The sequence below is a fragment of the Octodon degus genome, unplaced genomic scaffold (genome assembly GCF_000260255.1).
Source record: "Octodon degus isolate 3935 unplaced genomic scaffold, OctDeg1.0 scaffold00011, whole genome shotgun sequence".
Classification (NCBI taxonomy): domain Eukaryota; kingdom Metazoa; phylum Chordata; class Mammalia; order Rodentia; family Octodontidae; genus Octodon; species Octodon degus.
This window is the reverse complement of record NW_004524587.1, coordinates 26237161-26261149: the sequence shown is the minus strand read 5'-3', so window position 1 is coordinate 26261149 and position 23989 is coordinate 26237161. Positions and strand designations below refer to the sequence as shown.

General features: G+C 47.1%; 1 protein-coding gene across 1 annotated transcript in view; it reads left to right on the top strand.

The window, feature by feature from the left end:
* The window catches only part of Adgrg5 (adhesion G protein-coupled receptor G5), a 42719-nt gene extending 19672 nt beyond the window's left edge, over positions 1 to 23047 (top strand). Inside the window, exons 2-12 of the mRNA XM_004626050.2 lie at positions 12664 to 12763; positions 13000 to 13081; positions 14432 to 14588; positions 15094 to 15216; positions 16024 to 16140; positions 17599 to 17751; positions 18441 to 18562; positions 18737 to 18999; positions 19918 to 20035; positions 22280 to 22557; positions 22867 to 23047. Of these exons, the coding sequence (XP_004626107.1) occupies positions 12700 to 12763; positions 13000 to 13081; positions 14432 to 14588; positions 15094 to 15216; positions 16024 to 16140; positions 17599 to 17751; positions 18441 to 18562; positions 18737 to 18999; positions 19918 to 20035; positions 22280 to 22557; positions 22867 to 22967 (1578 nt within the window). The 5' untranslated portion in view covers positions 12664 to 12699 and the 3' untranslated portion in view covers positions 22968 to 23047. The remainder of the gene's footprint in view (positions 1 to 12663; positions 12764 to 12999; positions 13082 to 14431; positions 14589 to 15093; positions 15217 to 16023; positions 16141 to 17598; positions 17752 to 18440; positions 18563 to 18736; positions 19000 to 19917; positions 20036 to 22279; positions 22558 to 22866) is intronic.
* Positions 23048 to 23989: the final 942 nt, after the last annotated feature.

Sequence of the window (23989 nt, the reverse complement as noted above, 5' to 3'; positions counted from 1 at the left end):
CTTTGAGCCCGTGGGTACAATAAAGTTTGGTGCCCTCTGCCTCTGAGTGCTGCTCCATTTCTTCACCCTGGAAAACCTAAAATTGCTATCACAGTTTGTCTTTTCATTCCGTAACAGTGACTTTCAAAGGGCAGAATTGATAAAGTACAATTTATTAACATTTTTCTTTCACAGATTCATGGTTTTGGTGTTGTTTCTAACAAACCTTTGCTTAACTCAGTTGGAAAGATTTTATCCTTTGTTTTTTCTAAGAAGCTTTATCATTTTACTTTTTAAATTTTGTTTTCATTTTACTTTTATAATTTCAATCCATGGTGCATTTTGAGTTCAATATTGTATGTTGCCAGTTATGGCTCCAAGTTATTTTTATTTCGGCATCAGTTTGTCTAGATCCATTTACTGAAGACTATATTGAATTTCCTTTTTGTCTTTGTCAAAAAATAACTGATCATCTATAGCTGCCTTATGCCAATGACACATTATAGCAAGCCTTGTTATCAGGCAGTGCAAGTCCTCCAACTTTGTTCTTTTTCAACTTTATTTTGACTGTTTAGGCACTTTGCTTTTTCATTTGATATAGTTTGTTTTAAATTTTTATTTATTTATTTATTTTTGATGCTGAAAACTGAATCTAGGGCCTTGCACTTGTTCGGTAAGCACGGTACTATTGAGCTAAATCAAACCTCTCCATTTAATTCTGGAATATGCTTGTCAGTTTCTATAAAATATCCTTAAGGGATTTGGATTGGGGTTGAAACTATATTCGTGAGGGATAGTGGCATGTAAGGGTTTTTTTTTGTTTTGTTTTTTCTTGTTATATCTGTGGCTGTGAAAGATTGATCTCATGAAATGAGTTTGGGAACATTGTTTCCTCCTTTATTTTCTGAGGGAATGTTTTTAGGATTGTCATTTTTTTCTTCCCGTGTGAGATTTTCTGTAGACTTGGTGTTAGTGTTTCTTAAATATTTAGAAGACTTATCCCATGAAGCCATCAAAACTTAACATTTTATTTGTGGGAAGGCTTTTATGTTATGAATGTAATTCCTTTAATAAATACTATTGATACATAAAGGACTACTCACAGTACCTATTTCTTTTCTTCCTCTGCCTCCCTCATCCTGTTTTTTTTTTTTTTTTTTTTGTTTTGTTTTTTGTTTTTTTTGTTTTTTTTGTGGCGGGGAGTATGGTACTATGAGTTAAACTCAGGATTCTTGACTGAACCGAATCCTCCACCCTTTTAAAACTTTCAATGTTGAGGTAGGATCTTGTGAGTCACTGAGCTGCCTGGACTAGGCTTCAATTCGTGACTTTCCTGCCTCAAGCTGTGGGATTACTGTAGTACACTGCCATGCCCAGCTGGTTCTTGAGAAAGCTTTGATAGTTTGTGTCTTTCAATAAATTTTTATGTTTTGTATGATGTTAATAATTAACATTTATTTTTTAATATACACATTTAATATAAATTTTCTTCAAAGCATTGCGTTAGCAGAATCTTGAAAAATATCAATATATTGTTTTCACTCTTATTCAATCTAAAATTTTTTTAAAATTTTTCTTGTGATTATATTTTTTGACCATGGTTTACTTAATAATGCATTGTTTGAATTTCATGTGATTGCAGGTTATTTGGTTTTTGTTCTTTTTGAGGCAGGGTCTTGCTATTTAGTCCAGGTTGGCTTTGAACTTGGGGTGATCCTCCTGCCTCAGCCTCTCAAGTGCTGAGAAGACAGGCCTGTGCCACCATGCCCGACTTCTCCAGAGATTTCATGTTATCATTTTCTATTTTCATTTCTTGTAATCATAGAACCTACTTTGCATGACTTTAGCCCTCTTAAATTTATTTAGATTTGTTTCATATTCGGTAATGTGATCTACCTTTGCAAATGTTCAATGTACACCTGAAAAGAAGCTATATTTGGCTGTGGGTGGGGACAGTGTTCCAAGTGTCAGCTAGATGAAGTTGTTGATAGTGTTGCTCACGCCTTTCATTTCCAGCTTTGTGTCTATTCTGTCATCACTGAGAGGATTACTGCATCTTTCAGCTAAGACTGTTGGTCTGTCTACTGCTCCTTTCAGTGCTGTTGATTCTTGCTTTTGATTCTGTTATTAGATGCATCTACCTTTAAGATTGTTATTTTTGATGGATTTATCCCCTTAGCCTTATATAATTTTTATCCTCAATAATATTTCTTATGCCAAACAATATCAGAATAGCTAATCCATCTTATTTATGACTGGTATATATTTTCCATTTAATTTATCAATATATTTATATCTACTATTTTTAAAAATGAGTGCATATTAATTATATTGAATAATGGGCTTCCTTGTAACATTTGTGCATGTACACATAACAGACTTTGATCATGTCCACTTCTGCATTACCCTCCCTTGCTGTTTGCCCTTCTCTTTCCCACCCCTTCCTCTTCTGATAGTCTCCTTTCCATTTTCATATCATTTTCTATTTTCATACAGTTTCCACATATAAAACATGTGATACTTGTCTTCTGAGACTGACTTATTTTGCATAACACAATGATGTCTAGTTCTATGCATTTTTCTACAAATAATATCATTTCATTTTTCCTCCTCATGTTCTTCTTCTTCCACTTCTCTCCATATTCCTCTTCTTCTGTTCTCCCTTCTCCCCTTACTTCTTTCCTGGGGATTTAACCTAGAGCCTTTGAACTGGGCTATAGTTTGAGCCCTTCTTATTTTCATTCTGATTTTTTTTTTTTTTTTATGTACTTAGTACAGGATCTACAGGGTCTCACTACACAAATCAGACTGCTTGTGATCCTCCTGTTTTCAGCCTCCTGATGGCTGGGATTACAGGCACTTGCCGCCACGCCCAGTCTCAGTCACTGCCTGAGTGTGCCCCTAGGGGCGGGGCCAGCAGGCAAAGGGGGATGACCCCCAGTCCCATTAACTGCCTAAGCAGGCACTTTAGTCCGCTGAGCTATATGAATGGTCAAGCCCTTTTTATTTTGAGACACAGTTTCACTAAGTTGTTAAGTTGTTCAGGCTTGAACTTTTTTGGACTTTTAATCCTTTTGCCTGAGCTTCTCACAGTGCTGGGATTATAGTCATGTACCACCACATCTGGTTTCGTTGATATATATATATATATATATATATATATATATATATCAATGGGTATCCTGGCTGGTTCCCTAATTTGGCTATTATGAATTTATGAATCATGGTGCAGTAAACATGAGTGTGTAGCGTTAACTTTGATTCCTTTGGCTATATACTGAAGAATGAATGGTATAGATAGATCACATGATGGTTCTACTTTCAGTTGTTTAAGGAACCTCCATATTGAGTTCTATAGTGGATATACTCATTTACATTCGTATGTTACATTCCTATCAGTAGTAATGGCAGGTCCTTTCTTCCCTAAAACCTTGCTAGCATTTGCCATTGTTTTGTGTTTTCATGATGACAGCCATTCTGACTGGGGCGTGATGAAGTCTGTATACTGTATAGTTTCATGCTGCATTTGCTTTATGGTTACAAATGTTTATCAATTTTTTTGTAAATTATTGGCCATTTGTATTTCTTCTTTTGAGAAAAGTCTCAGTTCCTTTGCTGACTTATTGATCAGTTGGATTACTTGTTCTCTTGATGTTAATTTTTGAGTTTCTTATATTTTCTGACGATTGCTTCTTTGTTGGAAGAGTATCTGGAAAAAGATTTAATATGTTTCTTGTAGTCAGTATATAGTTAAATCTGGCTTTTCTAATCTGATCTGACAATCTGTGTTTAATTGGAACGTTTGATCCATTTATATTTATTGTAATTTTCTATGTGATTGGGTTTAAATCTACCATCTTGCTGTTTTCTTTCTCCTTATTCCATCTGTTTTTTGCTTTCCTCTTGTCACATCTTATTTTAGATTGACTATTTTAAAATGATTTTCTTTTATCACTATTATTGTCATATTAACTATATTTTGTTGTTTTCTTTTTCTAGTGGTTGTTGTAGGGTTTAAAATATACATGTTACACTATCTCACTTTCTATAATTGGCCTCAAAATGATATTACTGTATACTTAAATTACAGCATAAGAATCTTACAAATGGATACTTCCATTTCATTTATTTGGTTCTTTGTGCTATTTTTGTAATACATTCTACTTCCAACTATTAAGATTCTGTAGTACATCATTGTTATTTTTGCATTATATAGTTATTAAAGTTAAATAAATTTTATATTTTACACCTTTGAAAAAACAAATTCACCCTTTTTGTTTCTTTGTTTAGGTCCAAATTTCCAACTGATATAATTTTATTCCTCTCCTAAGAACTTACCTTCGTATTTCTCTTAATGCCAGTCTGTTAGTAATGAATTCTCTGTCTTTGCTCATCTGAGAGAGTCCTTATTTTGTCTTTATTTTTGAAATATATATTTTGGGTTGACAGATTTTTCTCCAACAATCTGGCTGCATTATCTTCTAGCTTGGATAGTTTATGATGAGAAATGTCTCATAGTTCTTACGATTTGTCTTTTATATTCAGTAGTTCTTTTTTGACTGCCTTCAAGACTCTACTTTTGGTTTTGCCCCATGAGACATGTGACAATGTGACATGTGACAATGTGTGACTTTCTTTGCATTTATCCCATTGCATTTTTATCTTAGTTATTTTTCTCTTGTTGCGGACACAAAATACCCAACACCCAATATTAAGGAACCAGAGGTTCATTTAGTTCACAGTTTGTGGAGGTTTCAGTCCATAACTAGCAGGCTGTAAGGCAAGATGTCGTGGCACAAGGGCAACAATTCATGATGGGGGAAGACAGCAAAAAAACAAGAGCAAGAGGTAGGGCGACTCCCTTATCTTATATGCAGGCTACCTGCTCTAGGGAGGATGTAGCATTCACACTGCCAACCTCAGCACTGGACAATGAACCTATCACAAAGTTGAGATTCAGCCACATCTGAAATGGCCTACCTCCATGACCACAATAGGCTTTGGAGGCACATCTAGACACAAGCCGTAACATTCTGCCCCTACCCCCCAAAAACTGTTGCACATCCCTTTATGCAAAAGGCATTTATTTAGCCCACCCCTAAGGGTTATCAAAATCCTAACAGCTTTAGCATTGCTAAAAAGTTCAAGTCACAAGTCTCCTCCAAGCTATAAGGCAAACTTTTAACTGTGAACCCTTGTATAAATGAAAAGTTAAACACTTCTAACATTCAATGGCACAAGATAAACATTTACATTCCAAAAGTTGCAAGTGGGGATAGAAAGTATTGGGACCAAATCAAGTCCACAATCCAGCAGGGCAAACATTAAGTCCTGTAGTTTCATGTGCAGCATCCAAGGCAATCTGTGATAAATGGTGAACTCCATATGGTTTAGAGGGCCCCACCCCTGTGGCACTTCTGGTTATAGTAGTTTGCATGGTTTCTCTCTTATCCCCATTTTGCCCCCCTCTTGACATTTTCCTTAGATGACCCATATTCCTGGATTCTCTAAACTTCTGGGGTCTCCAGTGAACCTTTGGCTGCACCCTCACAGCTTACACACTGCCTTCTTAGGGGCTCACTGCCCTGCCTCCAAGGCCTTCTGAAATCAAGGTGGAAACCTTTTTAACCCCATAACTCTTGCATTCTGCATGCACCTAAGACCAGCGCCATGGGGATGATGCCAAGGTCTGCTGCCAGCTAGAACAATAGCCAGCTTTTCTCTTGGTCGTAGGGGTCCAGTGCCTGGATTGCTGAACACTCTGAATCTAATTCCAAGTAACAAATTCTCTAGGCTGCTACCATTCTGGAACATGGTACAGTTATCAGCATTCTGGGACATAGCACCCCGTGGCTTTCTCCACAAAGCAAAGTCTTCCACCTTTGCAGTTTTTTTTCTTCTCTTTTGGTGAATGTGTATTTTATTTTTAAATATTTACAATATTTTAAAATTAATCACAGATTACTTTTTCCCATAATTTTATTGAGAGACAAATACCAATGAGACAGTTTCAAATCAAATTAGGACAGTTTCAATAATTAGCATATTGTATACTGTCTTCCTAGTGGCTATTTGCTATACAAGATGCAGACATGATATCCTATTTACAAACACTATTAGAACAAATCCTTCTATTCATTGAATTAAGAGAATGTAGCTGTACATCTATCCTAACCATTTTGAATACACAGATATAAAATGGTCATTCATTTGTATCCCCTTTTTTTGTTTAGCTCCAGGCTGGCCAGATAGCTCGGTGGACTAAAGTGCCTGCTTAGGCAGGTGCAGCAACAGGGGTTCAATCCCCAGCATGCTGTGCCAGCCCCACCCTAAGGGCTCGCTGAGATGACCTTTGCAGTTTTGAGACTGCAAAGGATAAAGACTTGCTGCTTCTTGTGATGCCCTCAGCCATATTTTCCACTGTCCTGTTACCTCTCAGCAATCAAGATCTCCTCAGTTCTATCTTTTCAGTCCACAGCTTTACTAGAGCTTTTTTAAAAACAACATGTTAATCATTCTACTGGGCTCTCTTCTTTTGATTTTCAATGTAGACGTGACTAAAAGCCCCCAACAGTAGCCATGCCACTGACTCAACATTCGACTGCCTTGAAATTTCTGACAGATTAATTAGTCTACTACCCTTAATCTCAGTCTCTGGCAAAGTCTCTGGGCATGAGCAAAATGCAGACAAACTTTCTGCCAAGCAATTCTACACGATCTGGAGTCCAACAGCCAATTCAATCCTTCTTCCCAGCAGAAACCTCCTGAGCCTTGTCTTTAAAGGCAGGATTTTTACCAGTCTCTGGTAATCTGAGCTCTAACCAGAATCTCGCATACAGAATAGCCTAAGATTTTCATCACTCCTCTTTCAGGTGACATCTCCAAATTCTTCCCATAAGCCATTCCCAAAGACCCTTGAACCTCATGGTCAGGTACAGTTATAGCAACGACCCAACTTCTTTGGTACTGAATATGTGTGTGTGTGTGTGTGTGTGTGTGTGTGTGTGTGTGTGTTTTAGAACAGGGTTTACAGGGATTCACTGCATAGATTGGACTCATAGTGATCCTCCTGTTTACAGCTTCCCAAGTGCTGGAATTACAGGTGTGCACTACCATGCCCAGTCTCAATTGTGGCCTCAGGACGCCCTGGGGGCGGGGCCAGCATGGCAGGCCCAGAGATCGAACTCCTGGCCCCTGCATCTTCCTAAGCAGGCACTTTAATCTACTGAGCTATTTGGTCAGCCTTCTGGTACTGAATTGGTTGTAGTCAGAGTTTTTCAGGGAAAAGATATAATACAGGGCACATAATTTATAGGAATATTTTATAATAGTCTCCCAAAGAGTCCAATACAAGAGTGAAGGCAATCTGCCCATACACTGAAAAACAAAGAATCCAGCTGAGGGCGTGGATCCCACAGCAATGTCCTGCACAAGTCCAGCTGAAGACCTAGATCCCATGGAAATGTCCTCCATGAGTCCAGCTGGAGACCTGGAGTCCACAACAATGTCTCATACGGAGTGTTTCAAGAATTTCTGCTGGGAAGGTCTAAAGATTCTCAGACCCTAGAAAGTCCGTACCAGTGGGATGAAGCATCTGTACCAGCAGGACGAGGGATCTGGCCTGGAGCCAGGAAGCAATGCTCAAGGTAAGGGTCAGAGCTCCCCTAAAGAGAACTGCAGCCCTCCTCAGTGACAGTGAGCTCCTGAGCTCCTCTGATGATGAGAACAGCCAAGTTCATCAGGAAAGCTAGCGCAACACTCTTCTCCAGGAGATTCAGCAGCACAGCTCTTCCTGTCCAGTTCTCCTTTTAAGTTGGCAACAATCCTCAGGTGGACCCTCCACACCAAGCACCACGCTGATTCAATTCAGTTGGGTTTTACAGGTTGCCCATCGGTTGTCGGCTCACCACAGTTTTATCAAGATTAATGATTTTGAAAAAATTTGGTCATTATCTCTTTTTTTTCTTCTCTTATTTCTATTTCTATTTATTTTTGGTTCTGTCTTCTTTACCTGTGGCTCCAATCAGTGTGCATCTCCCACTTGGGTCATTTGTTTTTATCACAAAGTTCTGGGGTATTTGTTAGCTTTTATCTGCACTCTCTTATTCTTTGTGTTTGCTGCAGGTGAGTGTTGGATGTACCCCAAAGGTCCTTGTATTAAAGGCTTGATCCCCAGAGTGGAACTACTGGAGGTGATGGAGCCTAAAGGAAGTACATGCTAATGGGAGATCTTTGGGTCATTGAGAGTGTGTCTAGGAACCTTCTAGTGGGACTGGGTCTTTTCTTTTTTCTCTTTGCTCTCTGGCTTGTGAGGTAAGGAATTTTATATTGCCACTTTCTCCCACCATGATGTGCTACTTTGGCAAAAGCTAAAAGTGATGGGACCATTGATCATAGATGGGAACCTCCAAAGCTGTCAGCCCAAAACAACTGTTTTCTCTTAATACATTATTATCTCAGGCATTTTGTTGCAGTAACAGAAAGCTAACACAGTGCATCAGGTGGGGTCATTTGTATTGCTTTGTGTTCAGGTTCACTGAGGCTTTGCTCTGTTTGGTTTGTTAAGCAAGATTTCTTCATCACTCAGACTGACTTTTTAAAAAAATGTATTTGGTACAGGGTCTCACTAGGCAGCCCAGAATCATAGTGATCCTCCTGTTTTCAGTCTCACTGGTGCTGGAATAACAGGTGTGCGCCATCACGCCTGGACTCAGTGGTGGGCTCAGTGCGCCTGGCGGAGGGCGGCATCATACTGGTTGTTTTCTTTCCAGCCTTTCTGCTTGATGCTCTTCTTCTTTCTGACATTTTCCTATTTGTTCTTAGAAACTCACTTTTCTTCCCACTAACATTCTGGTCAACTCTCAGGTTTTGTTTTCTCGAGAAGGTTCTCTGCATTTCTCAGCCTGGTCTTAACTATATGTGCACGGATGATTGTTTCTCCTCAGCCTTTTGAGTAGCTGGGACAACTGGCTTCCCTCTCTGTGGCCAACAGGTCTGGTTCTTTTCTATGGATCCTTTTATGTCTCAAAAATGAGATTTTTGCTTTTTTTTTTGAGGATGCTGGTAGTGCTGAAGATCACACCCAGGGCCTCGTGCGTGCCAGATAAACACTACTACTGAACTACCGCTCCAGCCTTTGATCTTTTCTTTTACTAAATTTTATGTGTGCCTTATAATCTTTGACTTCCAGACACTACTCATAAAAGAATAGTCATGGTTGAAGTAAAATGATACTTATTCCTAGAATGGGCATATTTCCTATTCCTGGCTTCCGTGCAAGGCATTGCATCAAGCTGGCCTGTAGGTTCTGTCATTGCTATACTTATTGTCCGTGCACCGTGCACCGTGGGCTTCTTATTTCTTCTTTATGCTTCGTGTGAGGTCTTGAGTGAGATATATTCTCACGATTACCACTCCACTCAGCCACACATGCATGCAACGCAGAGGGAGTCTCTGTGGGTTCTAGCCCCTTCCTCAAGTTAAACTGCTGTTCCTTTTAATGTGGCGCAACATTTGAGGTAGAGGCAATGGACTCGTGTTGCTCTTGCTGTAGTTTCAGTCTTAGACAGGCCTGACCTCGAGCCCCAGGAGGGGGGCTTTGTTTCTGTTCCTCTCCAGTTTCTGACAGCTCTACTGTTTAGTCAGTGCAGGTACTAGATCACAGGCAGACTTCTGTCCCTTCCTCCTGTGGGACCCAAACTACCTCACTACTGGAGGGATCTTGAGTGTGAATGAGATTCTTGCTCTTCCAGCAGCAGCAGCAGCAGCAGCAGCAGCAGCAGCAGCAGCAGCAGCAGCAGCAGCAGCAAAAGGACAAGGAGGTGAGCTGACACTGCCCCCTGCTTTGTGTCAGTGCAGGGTCTTGAGCCCTGGGGGTGGGGATGGGTTCCTGGTCCTGGCCAGTGCCAAATGGATTTTGCTCAGTATCTGTGTAGGGTGAAAAGGGGGAGGGGGCTTCCTGATGCTCCATGGAAGCAGTAGACATTTGCCTGGTAGCAGGTTAGGGAACGGTGGGCTCGGGGTTGTCCCATCAATCAAGGTGCAGATATTCCTGTGCAGCAGCCATCCACCACCTTGTACTCCTGCAGGCCCAGAGCTAAGAGAGGGCTTTTCAGACCTTTCTTCTCTAGCCTCAAACTTAGGCAGGTCCTCTGTGTGAGCCTGGAGCCTCTCCCAGGCCCTGCCCCTCCTTTAATCACTCAATGTCTAGTGAGTGTGGAATTCTCTTACATCCGGGACCCTTGGGATTATAACCTGATACTCTAGTCGTTAAGAATTCATTAAGATATGTTATTTGCTTCTGATTTACTTTCATGGCAGCTTCCTCTTCATCAAAGCTCTTCCAGAGGACAAACAGTTGATGTGTTTCATGTATCAATGGTATTGTCTTCCAATGCCATTACTATTAGAAATCATTTACCAGTCCACCTTGAATCTTAGCCCTCCAAAGGGACCAAAAATGAATTTTATGCATTAACTGGATTTTCCCATTCTTCTAGTGGACTAATATTCTCTTGTGACTCTCTGTGTCCTAGGGGGAAATAGAAATCATTTTAATATGGTTGGGGGGCAGTTAAAGACCAAATTTCCTGTTCAGTGTTTCTATTATAACTATATAAATATTATTTGCTATTAAGATGTTGTGATTTGTGTCTAGATGTCCCCCCAAAGCCCCATGGGTGCATGGGGTGGGCTTCAAGAGTTTGTGATTGATTCACGGTCCAATGCTGGGGTTATGGGTGCAAATGCTGGACTTACTCTGGGGTGGGCAGCCTGCATACCAGGGAAGGGAAGGAAAGGTGCTCGTCTCTGCTCCTCCCTATTAGCTCTTGCTGTCTTCTACCGTGAACCATTGTCCCTGCACCATTCTACCCTGCCTTGGAGCCAGCTGGGTATGTGCTGAAAACCTTCTCAAACTGAGCTAAATAAATCTTTCCTCCCTTAACTTTGGGTGTCATGTATTTTGTCTCAACAACAAGAGAAAAGTAACTAAGACATAAGCCAACTTCTGTAGCAATGTTACGTTTTCTTTCATATACAACTTGGTCTTATTGAATTTAATTGCATTTTACTTTTCATTTTTATGCTTTCTGTAAGACATATCTCAAAATAATTTTTCCACTTGTTCAAACCTACCACCTACATATTCATTTTTTCCTTCTTTTTCTTCAAGGTCTCCATTCTGGAACCTTCCATTCTCCTTCTCCCTTCTTGAAATGTATCTTATGCTTCTTCAGCCTTCAGCCTGGGCCTCCTCTACACACTCTGTCTATGGAGTAGCTTCACCTATTTTGTGATGAGGTTTCCTGTTTTCCTTCCTGACTTACACCCTCACTCTGTTGGAGCATGTGCTCTGACAGCTTCCTAAGAGATGGTCCTGTGTACACTGGACCACTTAGGCGCTGAGACCTAAGAACTCAATTACTTGGGCTTGATGACTAGAAAGGCTTTACTGTAAATTGGGTCTTAGCCATTTCATCAAAAACACCAAAATGTCAGGAGCTGTAGGGTAGTTTTCTTGGAATGGTCAATTCTTCAGAGAATTTTTGTGATTTGGGCCACAGCCCTGGCTGCTACAGCCTTCTGGAAGCTGAGTGGGGAAGGAAAAGGGGAGGGGATTTGGCTTAAATTTTTTATACCAAAATGCAGCTCCCATCTCCTGCAGTTCTCTATGGTACATCCTCTCCAAGCAGTACACTTTATGTTGGAGTAGGATTGTGGATGGCACAGTGAGGAAGACGTCTGAACACCCCAGGTGGCACGGAGGACTTAGGGACTAAGTTGGACAATTAATTAATTATTGTTTTTTTTAAGACAGAGTCTCACTATGTAGTTCAGGCTGGCTTTAAGCTCACTGTGTAGCCCAGGTTGGCCTTGAACTCACAGAAGTCCTCTGGACTCAGCCTCCTGAGCACTGGGATTACTGATGTGCACTACAACTGGACTTTGATGATACAGCCAACACCACCTGTGTTAGCCTCGTCCTTTCTGCCCACTTCAGAAGCGCCTGGTTCCTCCAGCTCTCAAGTACTTCCCGGGTGTTAAGGCTTCTTCTCGTCCCTTGCCCCTACCTATCCACGCCCCTCCCCACTGCAGACACACAGGTTCAGCTTTTTAGCCTGACAAATTTATTAGCAGGTGGCCACTTGCTTTGCGACCTCCAAAGTTTGCTGTCATCTCTGATGTCTGCTAGTCTTTTTCCCCACTGTCTCATCTGTGGCTCAGTGCCTGTTTTATTCTTTCATTCTCATTTTGGTGGAGTTGCAGTGGGTAGAAACGAATTTGCTGTATTTAAGCAGAAGTTTATTTGCTCATTTTAAAATTGAGGAAAATGAGGGCAGACACCTTTACACATGGTGAGTCAATGATGGGGAAAGATGGGGTGATGTGGTTTTTGCTCCCAAGCAGTTTTCTCATGGGTGAGGTTGGAGAGAGTCCTAGGAGACCCCAACAGGCCCTTTTTGGGTTCATCTCAAGCTGAGCCAATGGTAGTTATTACTTAGTGGTCAGACATCATGGCTTAGAGATCTGAATTCAGGTACCTTCAAGCAGAGCAAGACCCTTTGTTCCCTGAGTCTCAGCTTCCACCTCTTCCCATGCTTCAGGTCCCATCCCAGGACATGCCAGGCTCCCAGAAGTCAAAGGTGGTTCTTACCCTAATGACACAGCTTCATCTTTTCCAAGGCGGGAGCCGGTTCTTATTGGAGACCTGGTACAGGCATGGATTGCTGCAGGGCCCTTTTCTTCTGCCTGTGTCTTCTGACATCTCAGGGCACAACAGAAGGTATGAGAGCTCTGCTGCAGGGCTTGGCCCAGCCCAGGCTGTGGCTGTGGTGTGTGAGGCGAAGGCCTCAAGCAGGGGAGGTGGAAAGGGGCCAGTTTGGCCTTCTTGGGCCAGAAGCAGCCAAGAAAAACAGGAAGTCTCAGCTTGGGTCTGGCAGGTCTTGAGCCTGGGGCAGAGGTGGCTGAGGGTGCAGGCTCTGGGCGAGTCTTGCTCTGCAGAGACAACACTGTCCACAGGGTCAACAGAGAACAAGATCCTGGGCTTGATGCAGAAGATGGAGAAGAAGGCCATGGGCCGGAGACACTATTCTCCTGACGGGTGAGTTGGCGTCCTCATTTGCACAGTCAGCTTTACCTCCTACCGAAACCCTGCCCTCAACCAGTGGTCCAGGCTGCTCTCATGTAGACTCAACGATGTATCTAGCTGGGCATGGTGGGCATGCCTGTTATCTCAGCACTCTGGGAGGCTGAGGCAGGAGATTGTAAAACTGAGCTTACTTTGGGCAATTTAGCAAGACTGTCTCAAAATAAAAATGTCTGGGTTTGTAGTTTAGAGGTAAAATGTCCCAGGGTTCCTTCTTCAGTACTTCAGCAAGAGACAAATCCTGCGTCTGTATTTAGCATGTATTTATTGAATACCTATGGTGTGCATGTATTTATTGAGTAGCTGCAGTGTTCAGGATAAGCAGTCACTGCTCTCCTGGAGTTTATTGTCTCTGGCCGGGACTCCTAACCAGCATGAACCTAAGTGGGCCTCTGCATTTTCCAGAGTGATCCTTCTGTGACTGTAGCTGGACATTCGGGGTCTGTGACCCTAAGATCAAGCAGTTCTGGGGAGAGACCAGTGGTAGTCACTAGCTGGGATGACTAGATACTTTGCTCATTGAGTGGGCAGGGCAGTCAGGAAACACTTCCTGGAAGAGGTGACAGCAATCTGAGACCTGAACAGCAGTTAATCAGGAAAGGAGGAAGGGTGCAGTGGGGAAGCTGGAGAGCGACAGGATCTGGAGGTGGGAGTGATGGGGTGGGGGTGGGGATGGGGGCTCTGTCCTCCTAGGCTCTGAGCCCCCTCCCGTGGCTCTGCTACTGGTTTTTTTTTTTTTTTCCCAGAAAAATTCACAAAACATTTTATTATTTTTGTCTGTTAAACAGTTAACAAACATAAGGCCACACAAATGTCATAAAAACTGAAATAGCCTTAGCATCGAATTACATATAGAATGTTTTACAAAGTAACACATGTAAATCAAGAAAATCACATGTATCAGTCTACAAGTTACCAAAAAGATACAGACATTAAACTGTACACAGAATTACTCTCAAAGTTGAAATAATTCTTCCAAAACAATTCATTCTATACTTCAAAAAGACATTTTCAATTCAAAGACACAAGATGAAAAGTCTTTTAGAACAAAGTTAACAGAGGATTGATGAAGAACTGATTCTCCCAAATCTAAAATGTTATGACTGAAAGAAATGTTATTTTATGTCATTCTCAAAACAATAAAAAATTTAAATGTTTCACAGTAATGTGTTTAATAATCTAAGTTTTGGATGCAGACATTTAGTTCACCAAAAGTCATACACTTCTATCTAACCCCGATTAGCTCAAGTTTGAAATTTCTAGCAGCACCATAACACTGTAACTGGTTCTGTGTCCTACCTACAGTGAAGTCCGTCTCCTGGAGCAGGAGCTGCTGAATGCTTCCTTCCATGAGCACACACTAAACTTGCACACGAAAACCATTCAGTCTCTGGTCTTCAAGCTGCGCTGCAACTTCACTGGCCTTTCCCTGAACAGTGGTACTCTGGAGCAGGGCCCTCAGGTCAGAGGCCAGGCCATCGGTAGCAGTTCTGCCCCAAGTCTCACGGGGTTTTAAAGTCCAGGGGTTCCCAGCCTTCAATGCCCTGCCTCGAGCCCAGGCTCCCTCCAGACAGACTGGAGCCTCCCGTGTAAACTGGTGGGGAGCAACAGAAAGAAAGGTGACCGTGACCCTCAAGGACACAGTCTTCCTGCCTGTGGCTACAGTCAGGTCCTGGGGAGTAGAGGTGTGGGAGAGGACAGAACACTGCCTTCCTTAGTACCCTGAATGCCTTGGAGTGGGGTACTGGGTGCGGAGATTGCTCCTGTGGGGTTCCAGCTGGTGGGGAAATCACCCAGACTACAGCTGGGACAGAATGGTGGAAAGCCTGGGGCTGGAAGTCTGGAAGAACAGCTTCTGCAGGGGTTGGCTCCAGAGGGAGCTGCCCCAGAAGCCAGGAAGATTCCAAGGTGTGGGGCCCGCCTGGGGCCCCCAGACACTAGACTCAGCCTGTCCATGGTCCCCACAGGCCCAGGCCTGGCATGCCATGCATTTCCCTGCTGAACTGACCTGGGATGCCTGCTCAGCCCCTGCCCGGCCCAAGGAGCTGCGGCTCATCTGCATCTACTTCTTTACCACCTCCTTTTTCCAGGTCAGCAAGGGGCTCAGAGGAGGGTGGTGCCTATTCCTCCTGGGGCACTGCAGACACCCATGATCTGTGGCACCCAAGCTGGGCCTCCATTACCTTCCTGGCTATAGGGAGGTGCAATTGCAATCCACAGATGAGATTAAGAAACCCCATTTATGGTTGCCTGTGCAGGATGCAGGCACAAGGCACAAAGTCTCTATCCTTAGAGAACTCTCCATGTGGACACCTAAACCAGGACCTTGGAAATGTAGTGTTAACGCTAGGTCAGTTGTGACCACGGAGATACAAATTGGTGGATGAGTCAGATGGGCTGGGGCCAGGAGGGCTTCTGGAGAAGGTGCCCTTCAACCTTGGCTTTGCAAGTGAGCTAGGGTAGCAATAAGGTGAGGGGTTGGGGCTGAATTGTGACAGACAGATCGGAGGTGGGCAGGGGTGCTGAGCTGAGACCGGCCACCTGGACACATGCAGGCCATGCTGGCTTGGAAGCAAGGGCTAGGAAGAAGGATGCAACCTTTTTTATGTATTTGGTACAAGGTCTCACTATGCAGCTTGGACTCATAGTGATCCTCCTCTTTTCAGCCCTCCCAGCACAGAGATTATAGGTGTATGCCACTGTGCCTGGACTTGGTGGCCGGCTCAGTGCACCTGGGGCTGGGGCCGGTGTGGCATGTGGTACTGGGGATCAAACCCCAGTCCCTGTGCTTGCCTAAACAGGCACTTAGTCTGCTGAGCTATCTCACCAGCCCAGAAGGGTACAACCTTATCCAGGGGCTCCCCCATACCCCTGCACTTAACCCTTCTGTGTTTCAGGATGACAACAATTCATCCCTGCTCAATAACTATGTCCTGGGAGCTCAGCTGGACCAAAGACGTGTGAGCAACCTCAGGGAGATGGTCAACATCAGCTTCTGGCACAACCAAAGCTTGGTACTCACATTTCCACCCCATCCCTGTCCCCTCTGTGGCTGTCCTTGGCTTGACTCCAAGATTAGACTCAGTGTTCAAATTGGTGTGACTCAGAGCTGTGGTGCTGCCTTGGAAAGAAGCTGACTTAAATCCATCACACAATGAGAACTGCCAAATAAATGAGAAAGAAGGGTTTGGTCATTGTACCCATTCATCAGGGGTCTTCTAGTTGCTGGTGATAGGATACTATCCCAAGCCATCTTAAGCACAAACAGGATTGTCATGGCTTACATGGATGAAATGCCCAGTAATTGCCTTTCTTCTGTCATGGTTCAGAGTGTCTCCAGTTCTCAGCCATTGTGTCCTACTTTGGTTTTCGTACTGTGGCAAGGTGGATGCTGAAGTAACAGGCTTCCTCACCCTTTCCCCAGAATGCTCTTCCTCCTCAGTGCAAATCAGGATTCCAGGATTCTAAAGGTTCAACTGGGTCATGTGCCTGTCCCTGAGCTAGTCTCTGCTCAGGGAGATGAGACGTGTGAACTGGCCAGGCCTGGACACATGGGGCACACACGGGGTTGAGGAGGGCACTCCCAAAAGGAGTGTGGTGCAGGTGCTGACCATTGACTGGGTGCAAGCCCGATGCTCTTGCTTCTTTGTCCTTGTCATCCCTAGAAAACCAGAGCACTATTCTGCTCAGTCTGCCCTGCAGCTTCATGAGGACTGCTTTGTACTCTTTTATTTTTGGTAGTGGGAATTAAACTTGGGCTGTTTGCCCTGAGAGTCATGCCCAGCCCTTTAAATATTTTTGTATTTTGAGACAAGGTCTCACTAATTTGCTCACATAAGACTCAAACTAGTGATATTCCTGCCTCAACCTCCCAGGGTGCTGGGAGATTATGGGCATGCACCACCCACCTTGGTTTCTATATGCTACTTCACCATTGTCCTTTCCTTGCAAGTGCTGGGCTTTGCCACTTTGGTATCCTCTGCTGGAATGAAAATCAAGTCCTTCAGCCATGGCACCAGCCTCCACTCTGAGGTGCCTTGGCCCGTATCCTTTACTCAGCCCCCCACCACCTTGGTGGAGGGCTGTGACAGAATTTCTCTGTCCTGTGCTGGGCCAGGGTCTGGATAATGCATGCTCCCCATGGATAGGGAGAAAGGAAAGAGACAGCTGCGGGCAAGGGACAGCTACTGCACACAAGGCTAGTGAGACTCTTGTGATGCCCCGGTGCACTGGGCCTGAATGATCCCACTTTTCAGATGGATAAATGGAGGCTCATCAAAGTTTACTGACTTGCTCAGGTCCCTGAGAGCCTGTGGTGGAGGTGAGACTGGCCTGGGCCTGTCACTGCCCAGCCAGTGCCTTGTCAAGTGTTGACAAGGGTGCATTTGAGTCTCCATTGACCGATAGGATCCTCACCCCCAATCTGTGGTTCCTCTCTGCATCCCTGGGACTGATTCCACATCTCCCCCAAGGAAGATTACACTCTGACCTGTGTCTTCTGGAAGGAGGGAGCCAGCAAGCGCCGCTGGGGGGCCTGGAGCCCGGAGGGCTGCCGCACCGAGCAGCCCTCGCCTTCACAGGTGCTATGCCGCTGCAACCACCTCACCTACTTCGCAGTTCTCATGGTAGGTGTGCTTCCGGCCTGGGTGAAAGGGCAGAGCCAGAGTGCCCAAGGTCTGCGGCAGAGGGAAAAGCAAAGCCTGGTATAAAGGGCAGAAGGTCCAACTCAGATTGGTTACACACACACACACACACACACACACACACACACACACACACCAGCTTATGTTCCTGAAAAGGCTGGGTAAGGCTTCAGGCAAGTATTGATCCAGAGGGCTGACTATTCCAAAGACAGGACTTTGCTCTTCACCTGCTCCTGCCCCATGCAGGCTTAGCCCTCAGGCATGTCTCCCCTCAGAAAAGTAATAGGACTGCCAGCCATTCTAGCTCACCCTCTGGTAGCTTTCAGGCCAGAGGAGGACAGCTTCTGTTACCTAATTCTGCTGCCCAGAGCCTGAGGGGTGAGTCCTGCCAGCTTGATGTGTGTCCTGTGCTCACCTCCTGAGCCAGTCTCTACAGGCAAGAAGAAAGAGGGCTCTGCGAGGTCCCTGTCCACACGCCCGTGTGCACACAGAATGGAGGAGGACAAGGGAGGGGAGCTGTGGAAGGCAGAAACCACTGTCTGCTGCAGCTTCAGTCAAGCTGGGGCTGGGCTGGGCTGGTGGGGTCGGGGCAGAGGAGGCCACTGTGGTCCTTCTGGTGGAGCTGGGAGGCACCTCTGTTTCCGGCCTGCAGACTCCCATCCCTCCCACAGCAACTGTCCCCAGCCCCAGTGCCTGCAGAGCTGCTGGTGCCTCTCGAGTACATCTCCCTCGTGGGCTGCAGCGTGTCCGCCGTGGCCTCGCTTCTCACCATCGGGCTGCACCTCCATACCAGGTACTCCCTGCCTCAGTGCCGCTCGCCCATCTGCCACTGCTCCACACCCTGCTTTGCCCCACCTGGGCTCCTGCTCAGCCCTGCAGATCCGTGGCTGCAGTCGTGTCCTGGCCTGATCACCTCAGAGGGTGGCACAGCCCGAGTGATGTCCCCAGGCCATGCTCCTTCTTGCAGGCAGCAGAACGATTCCATAAGAGGCATCCACGTGAACCTGCACACCTCCGTGCTGCTGCTGAATGTCACCTTCCTCCTGAGTGCTGCCTTGGCCATGCCCTCCGGGGCTGCATGCAGGGCGCTGGCTGCTTTCCTGCACTACACCCTGCTCAGCTGCCTCACCTGGATGGCCATTGAGGGCTTCAACCTCTACCTCCTCCTGGGGCGCGTCTACAATATCTACATCCACCGCTACATGCTCAAGCTGTGTGCCCTGGGCTGGGGTGAGCTGGTGCCCTCCCCTCATGCCTGCTGAGGCCTTCAGTGGACAGAGAGTTGATATCTTGCCCTCTCTTCCTCATCAGAGTGACCCCTCCATATATGCAGCCCTTGTCCCTTTCACAACCACCACTGCTTTCTACATTACTAGTTTCATCCATATCTCCACCTCCTACAGCACTATCTCCACCACCATGACCTCTAATCATCTCTAACCCATGACTACTATTACTGCCACCATCTCCTCTGCCTTCAGCAGCACCACCTCCACCACCATCAGATCCTTCATATCTACCCCCACCTCCAACCCATCACTATCACCTCAGCCACCTCCAGGAGCACCATCAGCTCCACCATCAGCTCCACCACCTCTACCTCCAACCCTCCACCATCATCACCTCCTTCCCCTCCATGACCAACCCTCCACCCCCACTTCCAGAAGCATCACCACTGCCTTAATCTCTACCACTCCACTGCATCATTACCCTTCCCATCACCACTTTCACTGTATCCCATCATCCCCTCACCTTCCTCCTCTTGTTGCTGCTGTCTCCATCGTCAGAGGCTCCTATTTCACCACCTAAGCCCCAGTCTCTAGTTCTTCACTAGGTTCCTCCTTCTCCTACTATTCCGTGCCACCACACTCCCACTGTGACCACCGTTACTGCCATTCTCATTCTGTCCTAGAGCTGTTGTTACAGTCACCTTGGAGAAGAGTTAGGAAAGCCTCTGATTTCAATCCCTGATGCCACAAAAACCAAAACCGTGTTTCCACTCCCTCCAGCCCACTATTCTCACGCTGGACCCCACGCAAGGCTGGAGCTCAGCATGGTCTCCTTCCCCATTCCTTGCCCAGCACCGTTCTCTGTTCCTAGGCCCAGGGACAGGGCCAACACACTCTCTAACCCTTTGTCCCACTCCAGGGGTCCCAGCCTTCCTGGTGCTACTTCTCCTCATTATCAAGAGCTCAGTGTACGGACCCTACGTGATCCCCGTCACCCACAGCCAGGAAAATGGCACAGGCATCCAGAACGTGTCCATGTGAGTGTCCTGTCATGGCAGAAGGACCACCGGGTTTATCTCAAAGGCTGACCCTGGCTGAGGGGCAGAGAGGGAGCCAAGGCCTACATGGGGCAGCCTTCCTAGGGCTTTACCCACCCTGCTGCTGGATCCAGGTGTCTCCCGCAGAAGCAGGGTGGAGTTCTGTGCCTGCTAACTCTAGGGAGCCACAGGACACAAAGCAGCACCTGCTAAGGCCCCCAGGTCCTGGTGGCACATAGGTACCAGCCACCCAGCCCAGGGTCACCCTCAGTTGTGGACTGCTGTGTGGCTTGGCCTATTCCTGATGGCTCTGCCTCCAGACTTCTAGGTTCTGTTGGTACCTGCGTGGGCACAGGGCACTGCCAGGCCCCTCAAACCCTCCTGGTGGGAGAAGACAGTGTTCTTGGGGCTGGCACTGGAAGAAGGTGGGGTCAAGCTCTGGGGTCAGGGCATGTAAGGCAGCAGAGGTGGGCCTGGAGGTGGGGCTTGACTGCCACCTCCTCCTCTGCCCTGGGACCTTAAGCCTTTTGTTATCAAACCACATTTCCAAACACCAACATAAGAAACTTCCACAGTCCTCTAGTCTTCATGGTCCTTTTTGACCAATTCCAGCTCAGGTGGCCACGGGCTGCCCTAACAGCCTGGAGGTGAACCGAGGAGCCTAGCACTGCTTGGCCTGGGGCCTTGTGGTTACCCTGTTTTGTAGTCAGGGAAATTGAGGAACAGACTGTTTAAGAAGCAGCCCAAGGAAATTTAGGCACGCAGTACAGAGCTGGAGCTTGGTCCCAGGCAACTGGCGTTAGAGCGGTGGTCCCCAACTACTAGTCCCACCCAGCTTCAAGGATCACTGAGGGCTCTAAGCTGTGATGGGGAGGCAGAGTCAGTCTCCTCAGGGGGGATTGGGTTGGTGTCTCCAGTCACACACACCAAAACCCCAAACCCATACAACCTCAAACAAACAAACAAACCCCCACCCATATCTCTTGAGCAAGGCTTACCTGCCCAGTGGTGGGACACAGGATTTATGAGCTGTGACAGAGCACTATCTAGCAATGAGATTGAAGGAACCACACTGTGCTCAGTGACATGGACGAGTCTCCAAATGATGGTGGTGGGCCTGGTGACTGCAGTGTCTATGCTGGGCACCTGGGCAGGGACTGGGACAGTTAGGGGCACAGACTCTGCGCTCAGACCAAGGGGCTTCAGGTCTCACCTTAAGCTCTCACTAGTGTTTGATTTGGAGCCATCTGCATAATTGGGTTGGTTAGGTCTTTGCTCAGGGGCTGTCGCCATGAGGGGGGCAGCCTGTGGCATAGGCATGTGACCTGCAGTCCCACTGGGGTGCGAGGAACACCTGTCATGGGGACATTTGAGGGAGGGCCCAGGACCAGGCCTGTGCCATGTAGGTCTCTGGCTGTGCTGAGCCCTTGGGGACAGGGCCCTCCACCCTACATCTGCGCGCTGTTCTGGCATCAAGTTGCCCCTGCCCATGCTGCTCGCTGCTCCAGAAGGAAGGGCAGACTGGTCCAGCCTAGGTGGAGAGGCCGCCATGCCAGGGATTTCACGGCACAGAGTGGGTAGGAGGCAGTGTTCTAGGAGAGAGGACTTGGGACCCAGTGGGCTGTAGCCATGGCATGAAGCTGGCTGTGTCAAGAGGAGGAGCTGGATAGAGAAGGAGGGAAAAGAAGAGTTTTCAGCTGGGGGAGATGTGGACCCTGAGGTATGGGTGTGGCTGAAGAGAGCACAGGGCTGCTTTACAGAGAGACGGAGGTGGAAGCAAGACCGAGGCTTCGTCATGTGCCCTCTTGGGTAGGGAACCATGGTCTGAGTGATGAGTAGGGCACACTAAAGGGCTGGGCATGACAGTCCATGCCTGTGTGCCCTGGACTCTGAGAGGAAGGAAGATAACAAGTTTGATCCCAGCCCAGGGAGTTGAGATCCTTTTTCAAAATAAAAAAATAAAACAAACAAAAAAGAGTTGGAGCCGGGGAGATGGCTCAGTACAAAAAAGGGCTGAGGATGCAGTTCAGTGGGAAGGCCCTGGGTTCAAATTCCAGTAATAGCAGCAGCAGCAACAATAATAACAACAAAAGAAGAAATAAAGAAAAGAAAGAAGGAAGGAAGGAAGGAAGGAAGGAAGGAAGGAAGGAAGGAAGGAAGGAAGGAGAACAAAAGGAGGATGGTCCGGGGGCCCAAGTGTACCTGGCCCCACCCTGACCCTGGTGTTCTGCCCACCTTGTACAGGTGCTGGGTTCGGAGTCCTGTGGTGCACAGTATCCTGGTCATGGGCTACGGTGGCCTCACAATCCTCTTCAACCTGGTAGTGTTGGCCTGGGCGCTGCGTGTGCTGCGAAGGCTGCGAGTGCGGAAAAAAGGGCCGGGCCCCAGGGCCTGCCGGGACTCGGTCACTGTGCTGGGCCTCACCGTGCTGTTGGGCACCACCTGGGCCTTGGCCTTCTTCTCCTTCGGTGTCTTCCTGCTGCCCCAGCTCTTTCTCTTTAGCATCTTCAACTCGCTGTATGGTAGGCAGGGTCCACGGGACTGGAAGGGAGCCCACTGGGGTTGTAAAAGTGGCAGGGTGTTCACTGCCCAAAAGGCAAGCGCGAGGCTGTGTCCACAGCTCCACATGCCAAGCTGGCAGGGGGTCGAGAGGTGACATCCAACCTGCAGGCTGGTGGTGGAGCTCACGTCTTGAGCCCACCTCATCTGTCCTCTAATGGGGAAAGGATCTTCACGGTACTCTGAGGTACTCGAGTCATAGAACTCCTTGGGTTCTGGTCATGGTCCCTGGCTGATCAAGGACAGGATGACCAATCTACCTTTTCTTGCAGGTTTCTTCTTCTTCCTGTGGTTCTGCTCTCAGAGGTACCACTCAGAAGTAGAGGCCAAGGCAGAGATGGAAGCACTCAGCTCCTCCCAGACCATGCACTGACCCAGGCTCCCTGGTCTGGAGCCCCAGACTTCTGGAACCTGCAGACTGATGCTCTGGCTTCCCCCAAAGGCTGGACCTAACGCCCCATTTGCCAGCTCCACAGCCTCTGCAGGCATGAGACCTGCTGCCAGATAGGCTCAGTCCCACCCAGGGGCAGCATGGCTGGCCAGGCCTGTGGACAGAGCACGGCTTGAGTGCTGTTCTATGCCTGGTTCTGCGTCTCACTGTGGTCCTTGGGGCTGTCATCTCTCATGGACCCTGTTTTCCCATCTGAGATATGGGGGAAAGAGGCTCTGGTCCTCCTGGCAGCTTTGTGCATCATGAACAAGATGGGGAGTATCATTGGGGTTCCCTCCCGTGACCCCCACCTGCCTGCTGGGGGCCGGATCTCTACCTTCCTCTTGGAGAAGACCAGACTGTACTTTGTCCCTGGTCCCTGCCCAGCCTTATGGCCCAAGCCTCCAGCCTATGCCTGAGGCCACTTTTCCTTTAACTCTGAAATGATGACAACTTCAGCTCCCAGCCCACCTCCCCAGTGACCAGGAAGTTCAGTCATTCTGAGAGCCCTGTTGTCTTGCAGATCAGCAGCCCAGGCCAAGGGCCGCCTCAGGGTCAGAGAGGACATTTCTTTCCCTCCAGCCGAGCCTCCTGGGCCTCAACGACTTGGATAAGGATGACTGGGCTTTTGGATAGTGGGTCTGAGGGTGAGGGTTCTGGGCCCCAACTCCAGCTACAGCTGACTGCTGGCGGGCCTGGCAAGTGGGAGGCAAAACTCAAGAAGCCTGGCCTTTCCCAGGATGGACGCCAGGGGGCGCGGGTGATCTGTGCGCAGAGGCATCGGCCTCTCAATTGCTTCTGGAAACGCCGCCTTCACCTGTCTGTGGATCTGATGCACAGTCTGTCACCCACAGGACTGCACCAACTGAGTGACCGCAGGAGGCAGCTCTAATCCTGTTTACACATCCGATTGTCTCTTTCCCCAGGGCAGCTGTCCGAGGTCGCTCTGAAGAGCTGCCTAGGGC